At 55.7% G+C, this 17,149-nt stretch overlaps 8 protein-coding genes across 12 annotated transcripts; 2 read left to right on the top strand and 6 right to left on the bottom strand.

Moving 5' to 3' along the window:
- The first annotated feature begins 1,063 nt into the window (after positions 1–1,063).
- On the top strand, positions 1,064–3,161 carry H310_03722 (hypothetical protein). The gene is made up of 6 exons (XM_008867692.1): positions 1,064–1,229; positions 1,292–1,967; positions 2,089–2,167; positions 2,225–2,343; positions 2,405–2,574; positions 2,626–3,161. Exons 1-6 carry the CDS (start codon positions 1,085–1,087, stop codon positions 3,081–3,083), a joined length of 1,647 nt encoding a protein of 548 aa, XP_008865914.1. The 5' UTR covers positions 1,064–1,084; the 3' UTR covers positions 3,084–3,161.
- A 613-nt stretch (positions 3,162–3,774) lies between these two features.
- H310_03721 (hypothetical protein) lies at positions 3,775–5,599 on the bottom strand. Its single transcript, XM_008867691.1, has one exon. The coding sequence runs from the start codon at positions 4,959–4,961 to the stop codon at positions 3,882–3,884; it is 1,080 nt and encodes a 359-aa protein (XP_008865913.1). The 5' UTR covers positions 4,962–5,599; the 3' UTR covers positions 3,775–3,881.
- Positions 5,600–6,390: 791 nt separating this feature from the next.
- On the bottom strand, positions 6,391–8,347 carry H310_03720 (hypothetical protein). The gene is made up of 3 exons (XM_008867690.1): positions 8,052–8,347; positions 7,905–7,997; positions 6,391–7,852 (listed from the first exon to the last, which is right to left on the bottom strand). The coding sequence occupies exons 1-3, from the start codon at positions 8,316–8,318 to the stop codon at positions 6,524–6,526; spliced, it is 1,689 nt and encodes a 562-aa protein (XP_008865912.1). The 5' UTR covers positions 8,319–8,347; the 3' UTR covers positions 6,391–6,523.
- A 601-nt stretch (positions 8,348–8,948) lies between these two features.
- Positions 8,949–10,407, bottom strand: H310_03719 (hypothetical protein). Of its 4 annotated transcripts, none has more exons than XM_008867686.1 (6): positions 9,823–10,407; positions 9,669–9,776; positions 9,524–9,616; positions 9,363–9,441; positions 9,209–9,312; positions 8,949–9,163 (listed from the first exon to the last, which is right to left on the bottom strand). In XM_008867686.1, exons 1-6 carry the CDS (start codon positions 10,390–10,392, stop codon positions 9,029–9,031), a joined length of 1,089 nt encoding a protein of 362 aa, XP_008865908.1. In that variant the 5' UTR covers positions 10,393–10,407; the 3' UTR covers positions 8,949–9,028. The 4 variants fall into 4 exon arrangements, with proteins under 4 accessions (XP_008865908.1, XP_008865910.1, XP_008865909.1 ...); XM_008867688.1 differs by having other exon boundaries at positions 9,380–9,441; XM_008867687.1 differs by having other exon boundaries at positions 8,949–9,312.
- A 318-nt stretch (positions 10,408–10,725) lies between these two features.
- Positions 10,726–11,962, bottom strand: H310_03718 (hypothetical protein; the record flags this gene model as incomplete). Its single annotated transcript, XM_008867685.1, has 7 exons — positions 10,726–10,972; positions 11,044–11,142; positions 11,193–11,294; positions 11,356–11,462; positions 11,522–11,591; positions 11,651–11,749; positions 11,798–11,962. The coding sequence occupies 7 exons, from the start codon at positions 11,960–11,962 to the stop codon at positions 10,772–10,774; spliced, it is 843 nt and encodes a 280-aa protein (XP_008865907.1). The 3' UTR covers positions 10,726–10,771.
- A 575-nt stretch (positions 11,963–12,537) lies between these two features.
- Positions 12,538–14,083, bottom strand: H310_03717 (isocitrate dehydrogenase, NADP-dependent). Its single transcript, XM_008867684.1, has 2 exons — positions 14,032–14,083; positions 12,538–13,966 (listed from the first exon to the last, which is right to left on the bottom strand). The coding sequence occupies exons 1-2, from the start codon at positions 14,063–14,065 to the stop codon at positions 12,723–12,725; spliced, it is 1,278 nt and encodes a 425-aa protein (XP_008865906.1). The 5' UTR covers positions 14,066–14,083; the 3' UTR covers positions 12,538–12,722.
- A 1,343-nt stretch (positions 14,084–15,426) lies between these two features.
- On the top strand, positions 15,427–16,382 carry H310_03716 (hypothetical protein). The gene is made up of 2 exons (XM_008867683.1): positions 15,427–15,593; positions 15,645–16,382. Exons 1-2 carry the CDS (start codon positions 15,445–15,447, stop codon positions 15,916–15,918), a joined length of 423 nt encoding a protein of 140 aa, XP_008865905.1. The 5' UTR covers positions 15,427–15,444; the 3' UTR covers positions 15,919–16,382.
- Positions 15,867–17,027, bottom strand: H310_03715. 2 transcript variants are annotated; one of them, XM_008867681.1, is made up of 6 exons: positions 16,927–17,027; positions 16,636–16,871; positions 16,430–16,579; positions 16,317–16,377; positions 16,060–16,272; positions 15,867–16,002 (listed from the first exon to the last, which is right to left on the bottom strand). In XM_008867681.1, exons 1-6 carry the CDS (start codon positions 17,003–17,005, stop codon positions 15,926–15,928), a joined length of 816 nt encoding a protein of 271 aa, XP_008865903.1. In that variant the 5' UTR covers positions 17,006–17,027; the 3' UTR covers positions 15,867–15,925. The 2 variants fall into 2 exon arrangements, with proteins under 2 accessions (XP_008865903.1, XP_008865904.1); XM_008867682.1 differs by having other exon boundaries at positions 16,060–16,377.
- Between the last annotated feature and the right edge of the window lie 122 nt (positions 17,028–17,149).

Genomic DNA, 17,149 nt, shown 5'->3' with positions numbered 1-17,149 from the left:
CTGCAATATTCCCTGGCGCCGCTCCTTGTCAGCTACATCTCGGGTATGGACATGCCACCTTGCGCAGGGCGACAACCCGATGCAACAACTTCTTTCGGGCACAGCGCACGGTGCATCAGCAGCTTATCCCTGGGGTGGCAAATCGTCTTGCAACTCTGTACAGGATAGAGCCATCGACAACGGGAAACCAGGAGCACGTATGCGAGGCGGTGTCACGAAGTCCGCCCCGTTCCATCCATGCGTCAGTGAACTGACGAACGTTGATTTCCGCGAGGAACTATGTCGGCGCAATATCATCTTTCACCACCACATGGAGGACAGACCCGCAACGATGTACTCAGTCGATTGGACGCCGCGAGTCGCCGTCCGACATGGACATGCATGCGCCCAAGTGTCGTCGACCCAGTGCATCGCGTCGAGTTCGATGGATGCACGACATGGCATGCTTGGCTGCATCGATGTAGTCAAACAAATATGGAGGTGCCCACCGCCACGGTGGCCCGATCCGTCGTGTTCGCGGTGGACCGAGCCATCGTGAGCTTGCTGTTGACGTTGAATTACGGTCATGAGCTGGCAAAAATTTGGCAAGCCTCGAGGCAACACGCGGCTCGTACCCCCAACTGCACCCACCATCCACCCCACATCAAGTGACCGCTCAAATCACTCCACAACCGATGTCGTCTCCTACAGCTGCACGTCGCGCGAGCAGGTCACTACTACATGTAGCGAGCGTTCATGCGCATCGTGGACGGCTTGTCCCGCATGCTTCTGCGCCGGCGCTTGACTAGTACCATGGTGGGATCAGCCTCATGTCGAGGCTGTCGTCGCCTGGTGGCCCGGAAGCCGACGCCGCCACCACCCCAGTCACGTCATGTGCTGCGCGACGGAACTTGAAGCGCGGCGGGAGGTGCGAAACTTCGATTTCCCTCAAACTTCGACATCGTCCCACTCCGAATGTGCACAAGAGGGCGGGGTGGACGCGATGGGATTGGCTGAAAAAGTCCAACGGGAGAACTTCGAACTTCGAAGCCCCTGTGCGCCCGTGGTCCACAGCACGAGTCGCATCATTCTCGAATTCGCCACCATGTTGTCACGTGCGCTCTTTCGTGCGGCGCCAGTCTCGGCTGCCCTCCGCCGCAACGCCTCCACTGCCCATGCGCTTCCTTCGTGGGCCAAGGTGAACCCCGAGACGCTTTCAGGCTCGGCCCCCGCTGAAATCCACAACTTGGGTATGCCATTTGTTTCGTGGTTCACAACCCACGACTGACCTGTCGTGCGTCGCATGCTGTAGTGAACGGCGAGTGGGTGAGCACGAGAAAGACCGAAGGCATCAAGGACCCTATGACCGGCGAAGTGTTCATGCACGTCCCGTTGACTCAAAAGGACGAACTCCAGCCCTTCATTGACAACCTCCGTTCGACCCCCAAGCACGGTCTCCACAACCCGTTCAAGAACGTCGAACGATACTTGCTGTACGGTGAAATCTCGAACCGAGCCGCCGCGATGCTTCGTGAGCCCCACATTGAGCACTACTTCGTCCGCTTGATCCAGCGCGTGGCGCCCAAGAGTTACATTCAAGCCAAGAACGAAGTGGTCGTGACGCGCAAGTTTTTGGAAAACTTTTCCGGCGACCAAGTGCGCTTCCTCGCGCGCTCGTTTGGTGTCCCCGGCGACCACTTGGGCCAAATGAGCAACGGCCACCGCTGGCCGTACGGCCCCGTGGCCCTCGTCACGCCTTTCAACTTTCCGCTTGAAATTCCCGTCTTGCAGATGCTCGGCGCGCTCTACATGGGCAACCGTCCAACGCTCAAGCTCGACTCGAAGGTCGCGGTTGTCATGTACGAGGCCCTCCGCATGCTCCACGCATGTGGCATGCCTCTCAACGACGTCGACTTTATCAACTCGGACGGCCCTGTCATGAACGAACTCTTGCTCAAGGGGAACCCCAAGAACACGCTCTTCACGGGGTACGTTTTCTGCATTCTGACATGTTCGACGCTCTCTTTTTTTGGTTGAAAATGGCCACTTATTCAGCCCGAATTTCGTTTTTTTGTGTGGATATCGCAAAGTGATACTTTTGTCTACCAGGTCGTCGGTGGTGGCCGAAAAGTTGGCCGCCGAACTGAAGGGTCGCATCAAGCTCGAAGATGCTGGGTTCGACTGGAAGGTATACTTGGGCACGACTCGAAGCGGACTCGACCTTGACGCGCATCGATTCGAGTAGATTTTGGGCCCTGATGTCGCTGACGTGGACTATGTTGCGTGGGTGTCGGACCAAGACGCGTACGCATGCTCTGGCCAAAAGTGCTCGGCGCAATCGATTCTGTTTTACCACAAGAACTGGTACATTTTGCATCTATGCTATCCATGGCAAACCGGTCGCACTCATGCATGTGAACCACAGGGCTAAGGCCGGGATCGAAGAAAAGATCAAGAAGCTGGCTGCGCGTCGCAAGCTGGACGACTTGACCGTTGGCCCTGTGCTCACCGTGACGACCAAGCGCATGCTCGACCACATCGACGCTCTGCTCAAGATTCCTGGCGCTCGCGTCGCGTTTGGTGGCAAGGAATTGAGTACGTGGTGGTGTGGGAGATCTGTGGTGGTCTGACGGTCTCGTGTCGCAGAGAACCACTCGATTCCGTCCGAGTACGGCGCGCTGGAACCCACTGCGGTGTTTGTGCCGCTGTCGGAGGCAACCAAGCCGGAGAACTTTGACTTGGTCACGACGGAAATCTTTGGCCCGTTCCAAATCATCACCGAGTACGACACGGACGCTGACGTCGAGACCATTCTGTCGATGCTCGAGCGCATGGAAGCGCACTTGACGGCGTCTGTCGTCTCGAACGACTTTGCGTTCCAGCAACATATCCTTGCCCACACCGTCAACGGCACCACGTACAACGGCATCCGTGCGCGCACGACCGGTGCCCCGCAAAACCACTGGTTCGGCCCTGCCGGCGACCCCCGCGCCGGCGCCATTGGTACCCCTGAAGCGATCAAGCTCGTGTGGAGTTGCCACCGCGAAATCATCAACGACTACGGCCCGATCAGCAAGGACTGGACCACCCCCACCGCCACCTAAGTGTAGCTGCCGCCCCGAGACGACTAACTGCATGACCGAATTCAATGGGTGTGTCAACGTATGTTGCCTCCTCGAACCGGCGGACCAGACTCGGTCCATCTTGTAGGATTAGTACTTGCATGTCCACCATGACACCGGCGCCGCACTCCACCGCATCGGCACGACAATAAATTTCTCCTTAAGCGCCGCCAACGAGCGTCGGAGAGGTGGGGCTAGCCGTCGGCGGCATGATGCCGAGAACACTGAACACACCCCCGTGCGCACGTCCATATGGAAACGTCGGCTTTCCGCAATCCGCCAAGCTCCATCACCCAATAGAATCGCAAGAATCGTGTAATTGGATGAAATACAATACTCCAGCAACTAAATCCCCTCATAATTTGATGATGTAAAATACATTAGAATTCAAAGGCACGAAGGTTGAGCTGCACATAAGTTCGAAAGAGGTTCATTCTTCAATCATACTGTAGTGCGCCGCTCCTTCAAGATATCATTCCTGTACAAAAATGAAAAACCTCTACAAGATAATATTTTTTGAAGGGTTCACGTCCGTCATAGTTTAATCTAGTATAAATTCCTCGATGCCTCGAGAGTTCGAGTGGGCAATTTCAGCATTTTTTGCCTCCTTTTGTTGAAATTGACTCGAAACCAACTGCTTGTATTCAGCATGTCTCGAGGAATTTCAATATATACGTCATTTCTTGTGGTTGTAAAAAATCGCGCGAAATTATTAATAATACCCGAGTTTTTGTTTGGCAAGTCGGCTCAGCATGCGAATTGATAAATATGGTGGTTGAGTTACGTGTTGGGCGAGGTAGAGGGGCTTTGTCGTCGGTAGAGGCCGACGTCGTCCTGGAGGCGCGAGCGCAGGACCCATTTCTTTTGACCCCAGAGATGCAGCGCCCGTTGTCGGTGGCCGGCAACACCCGCCATCGCACACACGTCGATGAACGCCTTGGTCGTGTTGAGCTGCCACGTCGGCTGGTCATCGTGTTCGCCGGCAGCGTAGTCTTGGGGGTATTGGTGGTGCCAGTTCTGGTACCCTTCGCCCAACGTGACGAGAGCTATCCAGACACTGTCGCGGGCAGACATGGCGACATTGTACGGCTTGTTGCCGATGACGTGGCCCGCGCTGTTGGGAAGCCACGTCGCGTGGAGGGCAGCGACATGGCGCAGGACACCCGCGACCAAGAGCGCCGTGCGCCACTCCTCTTGCCATAGCACGGACGCGATCGCGACGGGAACGACGTAGCACAAGACTGGATTCAACACGACGTGGAAGCGGTGCTGGAAAGCGACGACCCAATCTTGACAGAGGTCGTGGCAGGACAGGTTGGCGAGCGCCGTGTGCATTTGGGCCGTCGGGTGGACGAGTTGCCATCCCATGTGCGCGTAAAAGAACCCGCGGCGAATCGAGTGGGGGTCAATGTCGGTGTCGGCGAACGTGTGGTGCAGCCTGTGCCACCGACTCCAGTCGAAGACCGAGCCTTGGTTGGCCGTCGAGTGCCACAACATGAGGACAAAACGGACCATGCCGTGGGCTTTGTAGCTTTTGTGGGCCCACAACCGGTGGGCGCCGGCGGTGACGCCAAGGATGCTCGTGTAGTAGAGAAGTCCCGAGAAGACGAGAGTCTGCCACCGGCAGACTGGAATGTACTGGAGTGCCGCGATCGCGAGAACGTGGGAAGCGAAGAGGAAGAGCGTGTTGAACCCGTTCACGTGGGCTAGGCACGACACGATGGTCTCGTAGTCTGCGGTCGACATGGAGCGCGATTTCGACATCGAAGACATCGTCATGGAGACGGATGAGAAATGGGACGCGACCACCACAAACTTCGAAACACCACGCGCAGCAGTCGCTAGGAAAGTTTGAATCATCCAAGTGGAGGCAGTGATGCCAGTGGTGTCGCACAACGAGCACGTCCGGTCGGTCGTGATGGTGGCACAGTGTCGAGTGAAACAAACGCGGCGTCATGGCAGCGACCACGATGATGAACCCAATGCTTGGCTGGTGGAAGTTGTAGCCAGTTGAAGTTGCAATCCAACGGCTGGCAAATCCCAGAGGGGGCGGCTCACGCGCCACGACTATGCTCCGACGACCAACGAGATTTCCAAAACGCATCTGTGTATTGAGCGATTCGAACCAGCGAGATGCTGATGGCGGAGACACCCAGAGAACGTATGGGTAGAGAGAGTGTGCCACACGACCAAAGGAGGAGGACCATATGGAGGGATGATCTTGCTTGGCGCGGCGGTCACCGCATGAGCATCTGGGATGTGGATGAGAGCAGAAGGTGTTGTGCATCGGGTGAGGACGAACAGGGTGCCGTCGCACGACCGGCGCAAGAAGCGACGATGACGTTCACTCGAGATGCGCTGGCGGGGACAGAGGAGTGGAGCGATCAGATGAGAATGGGCGTAGAAATGCCTGGGTGCCAGCAGCCTCGTGGTGCGCGCGCGGCCCCGGCGCATCGCCGGCATCACGCCGCGGCACCGGTGACGTCGCGCTGACACGCGCCCCGCAGTACCCCAACCCCTTCATCTGTGTACGAGCCAATCATGAGTTGACAAATGCAGAGGATCGTGATTTCATTGGATAAAATGCCAACTTGAAGTTCCAAGGATCGACGTAGCGCACACGAAGATGTAGAAGCCAATCAGATCGCTGGAACACGTTGTGGGATTGTAGCGACCCCAACAGCTCACAAATTGCGCCGGTCTCGGACGATGGAGCCTGGCGAACGAGCTTAGCGACGGTCCCAGATAAACACACCGGTGAAATCGTGGTGTCAGTCAAGCATGCTGACCCATGCCTGTCTCTCAAATGCAAGCTACATGGGTTGGATGCGTCCTGCAGAGATAGTCGACGGCGACGATATCCAACGGGAGGTTCGATGCTTCCTCGTTGATCAGTCTGGCTAGAATAACGATGACTACGATTCACGTTCCTGTCCTGGTTGGCGCTTGCATTCGCTTCAGGAGGCTTGCCGAGGAGATTGAACTGCCCCACTCATCCAAACTACTCAACATGGACGGAGATACGGCCAACACCGTGAGGAATCGCGACGTCTTGTACGACACTCCGCAATATACACGTACCTGGGACGCTCTGCTGCTGTACTTTTACCTGGAAGGTTCGGGAAGTTGGTTGCTGGCGATTCCAGACGACAAGTGGGAGGCCTGCGTAGTGGTCCGGCGATCGTTGTCGCCTATCGGTAGAGCCCCCGGTGCCATCAACCCCTCGCACGCCGACCTGCCACCCTTTCATTACGCGAACATCCATGTAAATGATAATGAGTCAGTGTCGGAAGGAGTCAGATATTGTTCATGTATTCAACGGAGCGAGCCGCGGCATGCCACATCAACGGAAAAGGTCAGTAAAGCCCGACCACAAGATGTATTTGCCACGAGAGATGGCCACAATCAAAAACAAAGTCAAACTAAGCGTCGCGAACGAAGAGCATTCCCATGAGCGAGACCGTGGCCTTGGGTGATTCGATATCTGCCAACTGCACCCAAATAGTTTCCGCGGCAAGGCGAACGTCCCAGATAAACATGGCGGGGTCGGCCGTTGCGAACAGCTCGCGGTTGTAGCTGCCATAGTGGAGGTAGAGCTTCCCATTGCGTTGCATCAACTCGACATGGCCATAAAACCCAGGCGAAGCCACCGCCACGTACGAACCGACCACCTTGGCTTGGATGGCCCGTGGGATTGCCACGTTGTCTTTGTTCCATGCCGCGCCGTCAAAATATCGAGCGTCACAATGGCCCACGTTATCTGGTTGGATCTGGTTCGACCGAGAGATGGCTTGATTCCACATCGCGTCCAAGTCGGCTTGTGGCACGTCCAAGAAGATGCCGAGGACGTAGCTTCGGATGCGATCCAGTAGGAACGATGCAGCCGACCCTTCGGGAGCCAACGAGTTACTATTCGACACCAACACCACGCCGAGGCCTTGACTCGGTACGAACCCATTGCGTTCTTTGAACGTCGCTGTGTCGCCGTTCTTGGTGAAGAAGTCGTAGCCAAACATGACGTGGCCAACGACATCGATGCCGTACCCGGCCGCGATCGTGTTGCCGCCGGGATGGAAGGAATAGCCCAACGCATCCGCAGCGTCGTTGCCGACCACGACCATGTTGTCGAGAGCGGTGTGGCCTGTTGTGATGTCGTCAAGGAGGGTCGCCGATTTGAACAGCGCGCGGCCATCACTCAGTAGAAACCGGGTGAATGTCGCCAGGTCGTTGGCGGAACTCACGACCGAGCCTGCTGCCAAGTGCCCGGAAGAGGAAGGGGTCAGCATGGCCATCGAATCTGTCACAGTGTCGAAGGGACCGATCACTTTGGATCCACAGCTCATGTGGCCATGCGACATCTCGGCGACGTTGTCGCCAGCGTCCGCCGACGCAGCAAACGTTTGATTCATGCCAAGCGGGTCCCAGATCGTCTTTTTGAGAAATGCTGGCCACGTCTCGTTCGTGGCTTGTTCGATGACTTGGCCAAGGATCTCAAAGTTCATGTTCGAGTACGCGTAGCCACTTCGGAGAGCGCGCGTCGAGTTGAGCTGGCTCAAGTGCTCGACCACCGCACGCTCGGTTGGAAACAAGCCGAATGCAAAGGCCTCGTCGCCGTCAAATGCACCGAGCCCGGAATTCATGGACAGCAAGTCCCCAAGCGTCGTGTACATTTCGGCGTAGGTGTCTTGCAGCTTTAGCCAAGGCAGATGCTGCACGACAGGATCGGTCCACGTCATTACGCCGTCGTCAACCTACACATTTGAAAATCGTTGATTGCCGAGAGATCGCACGGGAACGACGTACGAGCTTGGCAATACCGAGCGCGATAAACGTCTTGGAAAACGACCCGATCTGAAACATCGAACTCGGTGTTACCGGCGTGTGGGGGTTGCCAGCCTATTGACGCGCTGGTGGTCAGCCCGATCAATCCAAGCCATCGAGTCGCCCCACCTTCATTGTGCCGAGCCCTTGTGCGATCACCGTGTCATGCTTGTACACGACAGAGAACGCCAGCCCTGGGATCGTCGGGTTGGACCGAAGCTGCTGGTCGACAAACGCCAGCGCTTGTGCCTTCTTCTCCACGACGCTGCGACCGGTGCCACCGTCCATCCCTACTGCGATACTCGACGCGTTCTCCATGCGAGCAGGGGGCAGCGTCACGGCCCACAGAGCCACGATCGAAAACACCCCACCAACACCGACCAGCGCTCGCACCATGGGGGATTTCTCACGTTGTGGCCTCCTGCGTCTACACGAGAATGCATGCGAATCAATCTTGAGAACGTTTGTCGATTGACAAACGCCGGCGTCCTGTCGCCGAGTGCACAGCGCGCGCCAGGCGCCCCTCCCTGTGTGGACGCTGGGTGCTTGCAAAGCTGTAGCGCGCTGATGGAATGCATTCACAGCTAGCTCGCGATAGCTGTGGTGCAGCAAGATGGTTGATGACAGACGGAGGGAGAGGACCCCTCGGCACAGTCGACAACATCCAAATCCGCCACCGATGCAATGAAACACACAGGTCGTCACGCGGAGCGCCGTAGCATGTGGCAGGGACACTTACCGTGCGCATCGGATCGTCTTGGTACGTGGCAAGCGAGTCGCCCACCTCGGTTGGCCATCGCACGCTATCTACACACGTGGCTCCAATTGGCGGCAAAGGCTTTGAAAGTGACGTCGCGTCGGTGGGGACTCTGTGGCTAGTGGTCGGAGCTGGCCCTGTTTGCCAATCGAGCTGCTGGATCGTGTTCGTGTTGGGAATGCACACCACAGGACTGCTCTGTGGCAATGCCACGTACACCTTCGCGTCCCGACGCTCGCGGCTCCGCGTGCGAAAACTGAGCAAGGCATCGTCGAAATTCGTGCACAGTCGCTTTTCGTGCTTAGGAATCCATACACTACTCGACTGGTTGCCGCGCGCGACGGCAGCATTACATGACGATCGTGCCTGGCTCGGGGATGTTGGTCGAGATCGCTTTGTGCGGCAGGACGAGGCCGCCATTGAGAAACCGTTCATCTTTCACTTGGACGTCTTCGCCAAGTACAGTCAGCCCTTCGACGCGGCACTACCCACTGATCAAAGCGTCGACGACCGCACGTTGGGACTGTACCCATCGGCCGATGGTGGAGCCCCACCCAATGATACTGTTATGAATCCACGTGTGCGAGCGAACCGTCACGTCGCGCAGCAACGTCGTGCGGCTCAGCCGAACGCCTACATCATCATCATGACCGAATCCTTTCCACGTGCCTCATTCAATGGACCTTCTTCGATGACGCACCCCGCTCCGATCACGACATCGGGCCCAATCAAGCAACCTTCCCCGATCACGGCGGTTGGATCCTACCCATCGGTTCTGTGAGAGCCATGTGGGAAAAACACGACGGTAGCCATCCATTTCGTCGATTTAGCACGATGATCGTACCACCAGCACATGTCCAACCGTCCCAGGTCGTGGTCGCAGCAAGCTGTGCGAGTTAAGGAATTGCAAGTGCCGGCACATCCCCGACAAAAAGTTCTACAGCTCAATGGATCTGCCACACGCATGCATATGCGGTCGTGCGACGTACTTTGGGCTCCCCCACGTCCTGCCAGTACCCAGGGAGGAGCAGCGCAAACAAGTTGCCTTCAGCCGCCATCTGCGGAAAAATCTCTTGTTCCATGGACGTCGGCCGCAGCTGCAAGCAAGATATGAGCGCTGCGCAGAGACACTTGCGTACTTACGTCAATACGGTCCAAGACGTCTCGGTTCAAGATGTAAATGCCAGCGTTGACGTGGTTGCCAACGTATTCCCGAGGCTTCTCGATGAACCGGTCCACACGACCAGAGCCCTCGGGGTCTGTGATAACCACGCCATATTCGCTCGGCTCTTCGACCTTTTTGATGAGAATCGTGCCCTCTCCTCCGTGGCTTTGGTGAAACGCCAGTGCTTCCGGCAGCACTGTCATGTCTGCCATAACGTCGCTGTTGATGACGAAGAACGGGTCGTCGGGGTGCCTTTCCAAGTGTGCTCGGGCGAGCGCCAACGGCCCAGCCGTTCCCAGCGGCTCGGTCTCGTGGGAGCACGCGATGCGAATGCCGATTTCTCTCGACATGGTCGCCAGCGCAGCCAGCATCGCTGTGGGTTGGTAGTTGATGGCCAAAATGACTTCGTCGACGCCGACGGACGCAAGCGCTTCTATCTGATGGCGCACCAGAGGTTTGTTGCAAAAGTCTACGAGCGGCGTCGGGTACGACAGCGTCAGCGGCCGCAGCCGAGTGCCAAACCCTCCGACCAGGATCAAGCCCTTCATCGCCGTTGTCACGATGAGTTCAACCGAGTTTTTCAACCGGAATCCGGATACGAAAAATGAAAATAGTGTTCCATTCGATATAAATAGTGTGACAAGTTGGCGTCTCCGCGCGTCGGGGTCTGGTGGCGGCAAGCACCAGGTGAAGCCCATGCTCCGCCGAGCCCAGTGACGCAGTGAAAGCGTTAATGTTGCAATGGACGTCAGGGTGTTGTGAATGCGCGCGGCCTGCATGAGAGGATCACAGCTTAGCGTGTCGACCTGCGTGGAGTGTCCTTCGTGAAAGTGCGGCCATTCCCCACGCGGATGTGTAGGACGGGCACTCAGTCGAGAGCATGGCGATGTCAACGCTTTCGTTTATTGGACAAACTCTATCGCAAAACTAACTTAGAATCGCTTCTAGCGACAACCCGGACAATGGGTCCACCACATCGAGGTGCCGATTCCGCCATGCAATTCGGTACGGTGTGTCGCCATCGGTTGTGCAAGCAGCTTTGTCTGCCCCTTCTTCCACAAGAATGGCGGCCACGGACGCGTGCCCTCGTCCCGCAGCTATATGGAGCGCCGTCGAGTCGTCTTCGGGCTACAAAGAGATGGCTATCAAACACAACACATGCAGGAATAATAGCATGCACGGGGTCCACTGGCACTTACGTCTTTATACAAAACCGACACCCCCGCTCGCAGAAACTTGCGAACGATGTCAGGATGGCCTTTGTCCACTGCGACAAGCCACAGGGACGTCCCAAACCTCTACGGCAATGTGATCAGCCCCATCACTTTCTTTCGATGTTAATCCGCACCGTCGTGGCCGACACTGCATTCGCGCCTTTACGCAACAAGTACGCCACAACATCGACATGGCCTTCTTCCACTGCAAACATGAGCGCCGACACGCCGTACTTCTATCTCATCGACACGATGACAAATGCTGGACGTATGTGGGTGTTGCGCGATCGAGATTACATTCGTGGCGTCCACGTCGATGCCCCACTCGACAATTGCATTGACGTCGCCAAGGTTGCCGCGGCGCGCAGCCTCCACGAATTCGTCCGCGGTGAAGTTTCGACTTCCTGTGTCCGTCGTCAAGATGCCGCCTCATGGACCGAAACAAGTGGGCACGTGTGTCTACCTCGTAGCAACTTCACCACGGATGAGTGGCCGCGCTGCACTGCCAGAGCGAGGGGGGTTTTGTTTTTGGTCTGTCGAGAGCAACGCTCCGAGTCACGAACGTGCCACACGGATCGGCTGGTCAACATACCGTCACCGAACACGCGTCCGCACCATTCGCCAAAAGCCACTCAACAATCTCGACGTGGCAGTTCGCAGCCGCTGCATGCAAAGCTGTCCATTCCAACTCCTGCAACCAAGCGGTCAACCTCGGTCAGGGGGCGCCTGGGCAGCCTACCGAGTGGGTCCCATTGATAGGGATGGTGCCGCTCTTAAAGCTAGCTTTCACGTGAGACGCCATGCCTTTCTGCGCCGCTTCGATGAACGCATCGACGTGGCGACCCTGCGCGACCAACAAGTCGAGTCGATCGATAAAATCGCTGGGAGCACTGACACCCTGCATGAATAGTGAAACTGCTGCTAGGTCGTTTCCGTCGACGATAAGCGTCCGGATTGGGCCAAGATCCTCTTCCCGGTTGGGCGTTCGCTTGTGTGGCTGGGGGCAATTGACATCGAAATTGCTGGGGCACCCACCACCAGAGAGAACTTCCATATCGTGCCGAGTTACGTCCCGTTCATGTGAAGTGGGGTAGTGCAATATGCTGTAGAGTTTGAGTCCTCCGTGCCGCAGCAGTGTTTGCGCAAGTGAATAATCGTTGTAGCAATGTATGCGATGCCATCTATCCTGGCTACATTGATACCTAGTTTGATGAGGTCCAAGAAGTTGTTTCGTGAAAATCTTGATGCGACGATTGCGACGCCGTTCCGCGTCGGTACAAATGGGGTCAGCTCCGTGAGCCGCTTTACCTACACATTGGAACTCGGATGAAAGCAGCTCTCAGCTCAGGATGATGCTGCTTCCGCGACTTCCAGCTGCATCCGTGGCTTCCAACCAAAACTCGATGCAGTCAAACGCCTGTGTGTGCAAGCAGCAGCTATATCTAACCTGGCATCGACTGAAGTCTGGTTGTTTTGTACCCATCACCGTGAGGTTCAAAATTCCATTGGCTAGATGTTACGACCCGACGACAATTTCCCGTCAGGCCATTGGCTAATGACCACATGCAGCCGTCACGATGTAATTTCATTGGCTGAAATGTAAAGACCGAGCGCCATCGTAGTGGAAAGCATGCATGCACTTGCACAGACTGGCGTGGATTTATTTAGTGCTTGCTGCGCTTGGCATTCAACTTCTTGACGACTTCGTCCATGAAGGGTTCAGTGGTCAAGTATTGGTCGGGCGTGACATTGGACGTGCCATGGACGCAGATGGCCAAGTCCTTGGTCATGTGACCGGCTTCGACCGTTTCGATGACGGCAGCTTCCCAGTCGTGGGTGAATTGGACGAGCTCTTGGTTGCCATCCAACTTGCCACGGTGGGCCAACCCACGGGTCCAAGCGTACATGGAGGCGATCGGGTTAGTCGACGTCGCCTTGCCCTTTTGGTACTCGCGCCAGTGGCGTGTAACGGTGCCGTGGGCTGCTTCAGCTTCGACCGTCTTGCCATCCGGGGCCAACAACACGGACGTCATGAGGCCGAGCGAGCCATATCCTTGGGCAACAATGTCGGATTGGACATCGCCGTCGTAGTTCTTGCAGGCCCAGACGAACCCACCGTCCGACTTGAGCGCTTGCGCGACCATGTCGTCAATGAGACGATGCGTGTACGAGATGCCGGCGGCGTCGTACTTGGACTTGTATTCATTTTGGTACACTTCTTCAAAGATGTCCTTGAAACGACCGTCGTACTTTTTGAGGATCGTGTTCTTGGTACTCAAGTACAAGTCTTGGTTCTTGGTCAATGCAAACGACAAGCACGAGTGAGCAAACGCGTAGATGGATTCGTCCGTGTTGTACATGGCCAAGCCGACACCGGCACCCTTGTAGTCGTACACTTCCCACGATTGGGGCTTGCCACCGTCGGCGGGGGTGAACGTCATGTTGAACTTGCCAGGGCCAGGGGCGACGAAGTCCGTGCACTTGTATTGGTCGCCAAACGCATGGCGACCGACGACAATCGGCTTCTTCCACCCAGGGACCAAGCGCGGGACATTCGAGATCACGATGGGTTCACGGAACACTGTGCCGTTCAAAATGTTGCGAATCGTGCCGTTAGGAGACTTCCACATTTGCTTGAGCTTGAATTCCTTGACACGTTCTTCGTCGGGAGTAATCGTCGCGCACTTGATGCCGACGTTGAATTCCTTGATCGCGTGCGCGGCGTCGATCGTGACTTGATCGTTCGTCTTGTCACGGTGCGGCAGGCCCAAATCAAAGTACTCGATCTTCAAGTCCAAGTTGGGGTGCACGAACTTGGCTTTGATTTGGTCCCAGATCACCCGCGTCATTTCGTCACCGTCCAAGTCCACGACCGGGTTGGCAACAGCAATCTTCTTCGCCGTCGAGACTACATGAAGACAGAACAATCACACACTCACGCCCATCGTTGACTCTGTGATGCGATGGACTTACACGAGCGGCGGGCGGCGAGGGTCTTTGCGAGCATGGCGTCGACGGCACAAAGCAAAATGGAACGATGGGTGAATCCCCACGAAATCCCCAGCCACCCCACATACAACATGACTTTTGAAAGGTTTCGACGGAGGGACGCGTAGACGACGGGGGCAAGAAGCACCTTCAGCACAAGTATACAAATACCAAGCTTAAAAGTCAAAATTGGAACGATGCCGCAAACTTAATGTTGCCTGATACTCTTTCTGAAAATGTCATGTCATCTGTCCCAATCCATCGAGGACTTGTGAGACATTCGGCGTCGCTGATTGGCTGGTTCATTTCCTCGCTCTATGATTGGCTAAAATGCAATGTTGGCGCAACATGATTGGCTGGCGGATGTTGAAGCTTACCTCCCCAACGATGTGGCTTCTGGACTGGATCGAGATCCTCGTGCTGAAGGCAGCGGCGGGCGGCGGCGGTCATGCGTGAAAGTTTTGGCTGAACGTGTGTGCATCTAATGGACGAAACGGCTTCGTGTTGAAGCGAGGTATGATGCTTCGGTTTTGTACTGGATCACGCCGGCGCGCAGGTGAGTGTGACAAAGCATTGGGGCGTGCTCGATCAGGGAGTATAAACACGGATGCGACATCGACGCCCATTCATGCTAGGCCACAAGTGACAGAATTACTCTCTGGAAACCACGAGCATCCACATGTTACATAGTGGCCCCAACAGCGCCGGACTCCTCGATTCATACCTCAGGACCGATGCCTTCTATGTGAGTTTGAGTTCGTTCCACATCTTTGGGAACACAATGTAACGAGCTGTGCTGGCGAGGACTCCGTCCACTCTGCGGCAGAATTTGATTCGAGTGTGTCGCAGCAGCGCGCAGTGGGCTTGACGTCCGCTGCGCGCTGCTCTTGGGAATAAACTGCGACTGTGATAAGGGCAGCACATTTTGATAGCACCAAAGCCCAAGCACGACGGCAAAGAGTGCCAGGATGGATCCATCGCTCGAGATGGAGCCTTGCTACCGTTGTACAATGGTATGCCGAGCCATTCCAATCAGTTCGTGCAGTCGAATTGCGGCACCAGAATGCATGGATGAGCCACCATTCGCATCGACGACCCAGTGCTGCTTCCTAGCGAATCATCACCCTGCTTCAAACAACCGAAACACAATTCCTTCGCCACACCTCAACGCAAATACTTCCTCTTGGAGCTTGAATCATGACGGACCATGCTTGCATAGCTACTTGCACATGGATGGCTCGCAGATGCCTTGTCCATTCCATCGTCCGAGCAGCGCGACAGCCAAAACGGAGATCTGTTTTTGTTGCCGTGGGAAAACAGAGTTCAAAAAGCAGATTTCCGGATACAGAAGATGTATCCGGTAGGCTCATTTTCAAAACGCGGGGTACGGCGCGTGGGATGGCGCCACCGGTTGAGTTCACCCTACCGCTGGGAACGGTGAATCGAGTTGTCAAGGAGGCTCTGGGCGACAAGGCGGGTTTGACAAAGGAAGCGAAGGAGACGATTCAAGCTGCAGCGGGTGTGTTTGTTCTGTATCTAACTGCTGCGTATGCGAACATCTTGCGCTGTTCGAGTGGTGCCAACACGTATGAATGTAGGGCAAATGCAGAGTGCAAGGCAAAAAAACGGCAGACAATCTCTACCCAGGACGTCATCAAAGCTTTGCACGATATCGACATGCACTCATTCGTGGCACCCGTCGAAACGTTCCTGCATGCAGCCAAGGCGGCCGCGAAGAAACCCGTCGCCATAGCGAGCCGTTCAATCGATCCAGCAGAATACATCGACGACGCTGCTCCAAACGTATCCATCGAAGAAGATGACGAAACTAAGGAAGACTTGAAGGATGACGCCATGAATGGCAATTTCTAAAACACAACTACAATTGCTCCATGTCGACATCTCCTGCATCTGTAGCTGTTCGGACCTCCATCGTGCCGCGCGTTCGTCGAGCGTCTTTCAGCAACACACGGTCGTAGGTCAGTGATCACTATTTTTTGTGCTTGATCTTACCTCCATGCGCGATGACGGCGGCGGCGGCACTGCCCACAGCCTCCCTTGCTTCCGCGTACTGTAGACCCATCAGCATGCCAATATTAATGATATCGTATGGGGAACGTAGCAGCATGTGCCGCACGGCACTGCTCGAAAAGACCAAATTTCGTCCTTTGGTCACACGGATGAGGCTGCTGGCATTGGAGAAGAAGTAGCGCCGGCTGCTCGAGTCTGGAAATGAATGAGGCGGCATGCGACCTTTCCACGGAGCGTACCGCCCAGGGCTTGCATGTATTTCACTTCGAAGTAGATGCCGCGCTTGATGGCCAAGTCGACCTATCCACCACTCGATTGAGTGCATCAAATCATTGGGAGGAGAAAACTACACCATTGGCTTGCGCAGCTGAAACGGAAGGCGGCACGTCATGTCAAACGAGATGAGATCGACGTCTGCGTGTTCGCAGAGGTACTGGAAGACCCGGCCAGATAGAGCTTCGACCGCGACGATGTCGTACGCTTGAACAATCTTGTTGGTGTTCTACGTCCACATGCCGCTGGATGACTCGGCAATACTTCATGAGATTTGTGGCGTACCAACGACCGCAATGCATTCATGTCTTCGCATTGTAGTGTCACGCGCTTAAGTTGACGGACGTGACCATCGGGGAGCGCCGAAGGCAGAGCGTGTCCTCCATCGACTATCCTGAGGCCGTGCAATTGCGGCTTGGTTTTCTTGGACTGTTTGATTTCCCACGGCTGGACGTCATCCAAGGATGGAGGCGCTGTGGTCATATCACTCTCAACGTTCAGCGCGATACCACCGATTCCTACTGCAGATGCGTACCCATCAGACATACATACATACACGTTGAGGTTTTCTTGTACATCGAGCCACTTCCGCCAGGTAATGCGACTGCTGGTCCACAGCAATCGCCGCCGTCGGCACATTCAGATCCCAGTACATGTTCCCTTTGGTTGGAAAACGCACACTCGGCGGATTTGCCAATAAAATCCAGTGAAGTCCATATTTTATCCAATCATAAATTACATTTATTCCACCAATCAATTGCAATATAGTGTTACATTGATCCAGTCATCTTTCTTTCGT

Source organism: Aphanomyces invadans (genome assembly GCF_000520115.1).
Source record: "Aphanomyces invadans strain NJM9701 unplaced genomic scaffold supercont1.5, whole genome shotgun sequence".
Classification (NCBI taxonomy): domain Eukaryota; phylum Oomycota; class Saprolegniomycetes; order Saprolegniales; family Verrucalvaceae; genus Aphanomyces; species Aphanomyces invadans.
This window is presented reverse-complemented; position numbering and strand designations above follow the sequence as displayed.

Excerpts from the sequence above, each read along its gene's own strand:
- H310_03717 (XM_008867684.1), bottom strand. The coding sequence starts at position 14,065 with ATGCTCGCAAAGACCCTCGCCGCCCGCCGCTCGT. Across the intron at positions 13,967-14,031 it reads CCTCGCCGCCCGCCGCTCGT|TCTCGACGGCGAAGAAGATT; the intron begins GTAAGTCCATCG and ends GTCTTCATGTAG.
- H310_03720 (XM_008867690.1), bottom strand. The coding sequence starts at position 8,318 with ATGGTGCGAGCGCTGGTCGGTGTTGGTGGGGTGTTTTCGATCGTGGCT. Across the intron at positions 7,998-8,051 it reads AAGGGCTCGGCACAATGAAG|GCTGGCAACCCCCACACGCC; the intron begins GTGGGGCGACTC and ends GCGCGTCAATAG. Across the intron at positions 7,853-7,904 it reads CGCTCGGTATTGCCAAGCTC|GTTGACGACGGCGTAATGAC; the intron begins GTACGTCGTTCC and ends TCAAATGTGTAG.
- H310_03722 (XM_008867692.1), top strand. The coding sequence starts at position 1,085 with ATGTTGTCACGTGCGCTCTTTCGTGCGGCGCCAGTCTCGGCTGCCCTC. Across the intron at positions 1,968-2,088 it reads AAGAACACGCTCTTCACGGG|GTCGTCGGTGGTGGCCGAAA; the intron begins GTACGTTTTCTG and ends TTTGTCTACCAG. Across the intron at positions 2,344-2,404 it reads CTGTTTTACCACAAGAACTG|GGCTAAGGCCGGGATCGAAG; the intron begins GTACATTTTGCA and ends TGTGAACCACAG.
- H310_03719 (XM_008867686.1), bottom strand. The coding sequence starts at position 10,392 with ATGAAGGGCTTGATCCTGGTCGGAGGGTTTGGCACTCGGCTGCGGCCG. Across the intron at positions 9,313-9,362 it reads GGGGTGCGTCATCGAAGAAG|GCGTTCGGCTGAGCCGCACG; the intron begins GTCCATTGAATG and ends ATGATGATGTAG. Across the intron at positions 9,164-9,208 it reads GCTCCACCATCGGCCGATGG|TGCCGCGTCGAAGGGCTGAC; the intron begins GTACAGTCCCAA and ends ATCAGTGGGTAG.
- H310_03715 (XM_008867681.1), bottom strand. The coding sequence starts at position 17,005 with ATGTACTGGGATCTGAATGTGCCGACGGCGGCGATTGCTGTGGACCAG. Across the intron at positions 16,580-16,635 it reads TGAATGCATTGCGGTCGTTG|AACACCAACAAGATTGTTCA; the intron begins GTACGCCACAAA and ends ATGTGGACGTAG. Across the intron at positions 16,003-16,059 it reads CGCCGTCATCGCGCATGGAG|ACGCTCGACGAACGCGCGGC; the intron begins GTAAGATCAAGC and ends TGTTGCTGAAAG.
- H310_03716 (XM_008867683.1), top strand. The coding sequence starts at position 15,445 with ATGGCGCCACCGGTTGAGTTCACCCTACCGCTGGGAACGGTGAATCGA. Across the intron at positions 15,594-15,644 it reads GTTCTGTATCTAACTGCTGC|GGCAAATGCAGAGTGCAAGG; the intron begins GTATGCGAACAT and ends GTATGAATGTAG.
- H310_03721 (XM_008867691.1), bottom strand. The coding sequence starts at position 4,961 with ATGATTCAAACTTTCCTAGCGACTGCTGCGCGTGGTGTTTCGAAGTTT.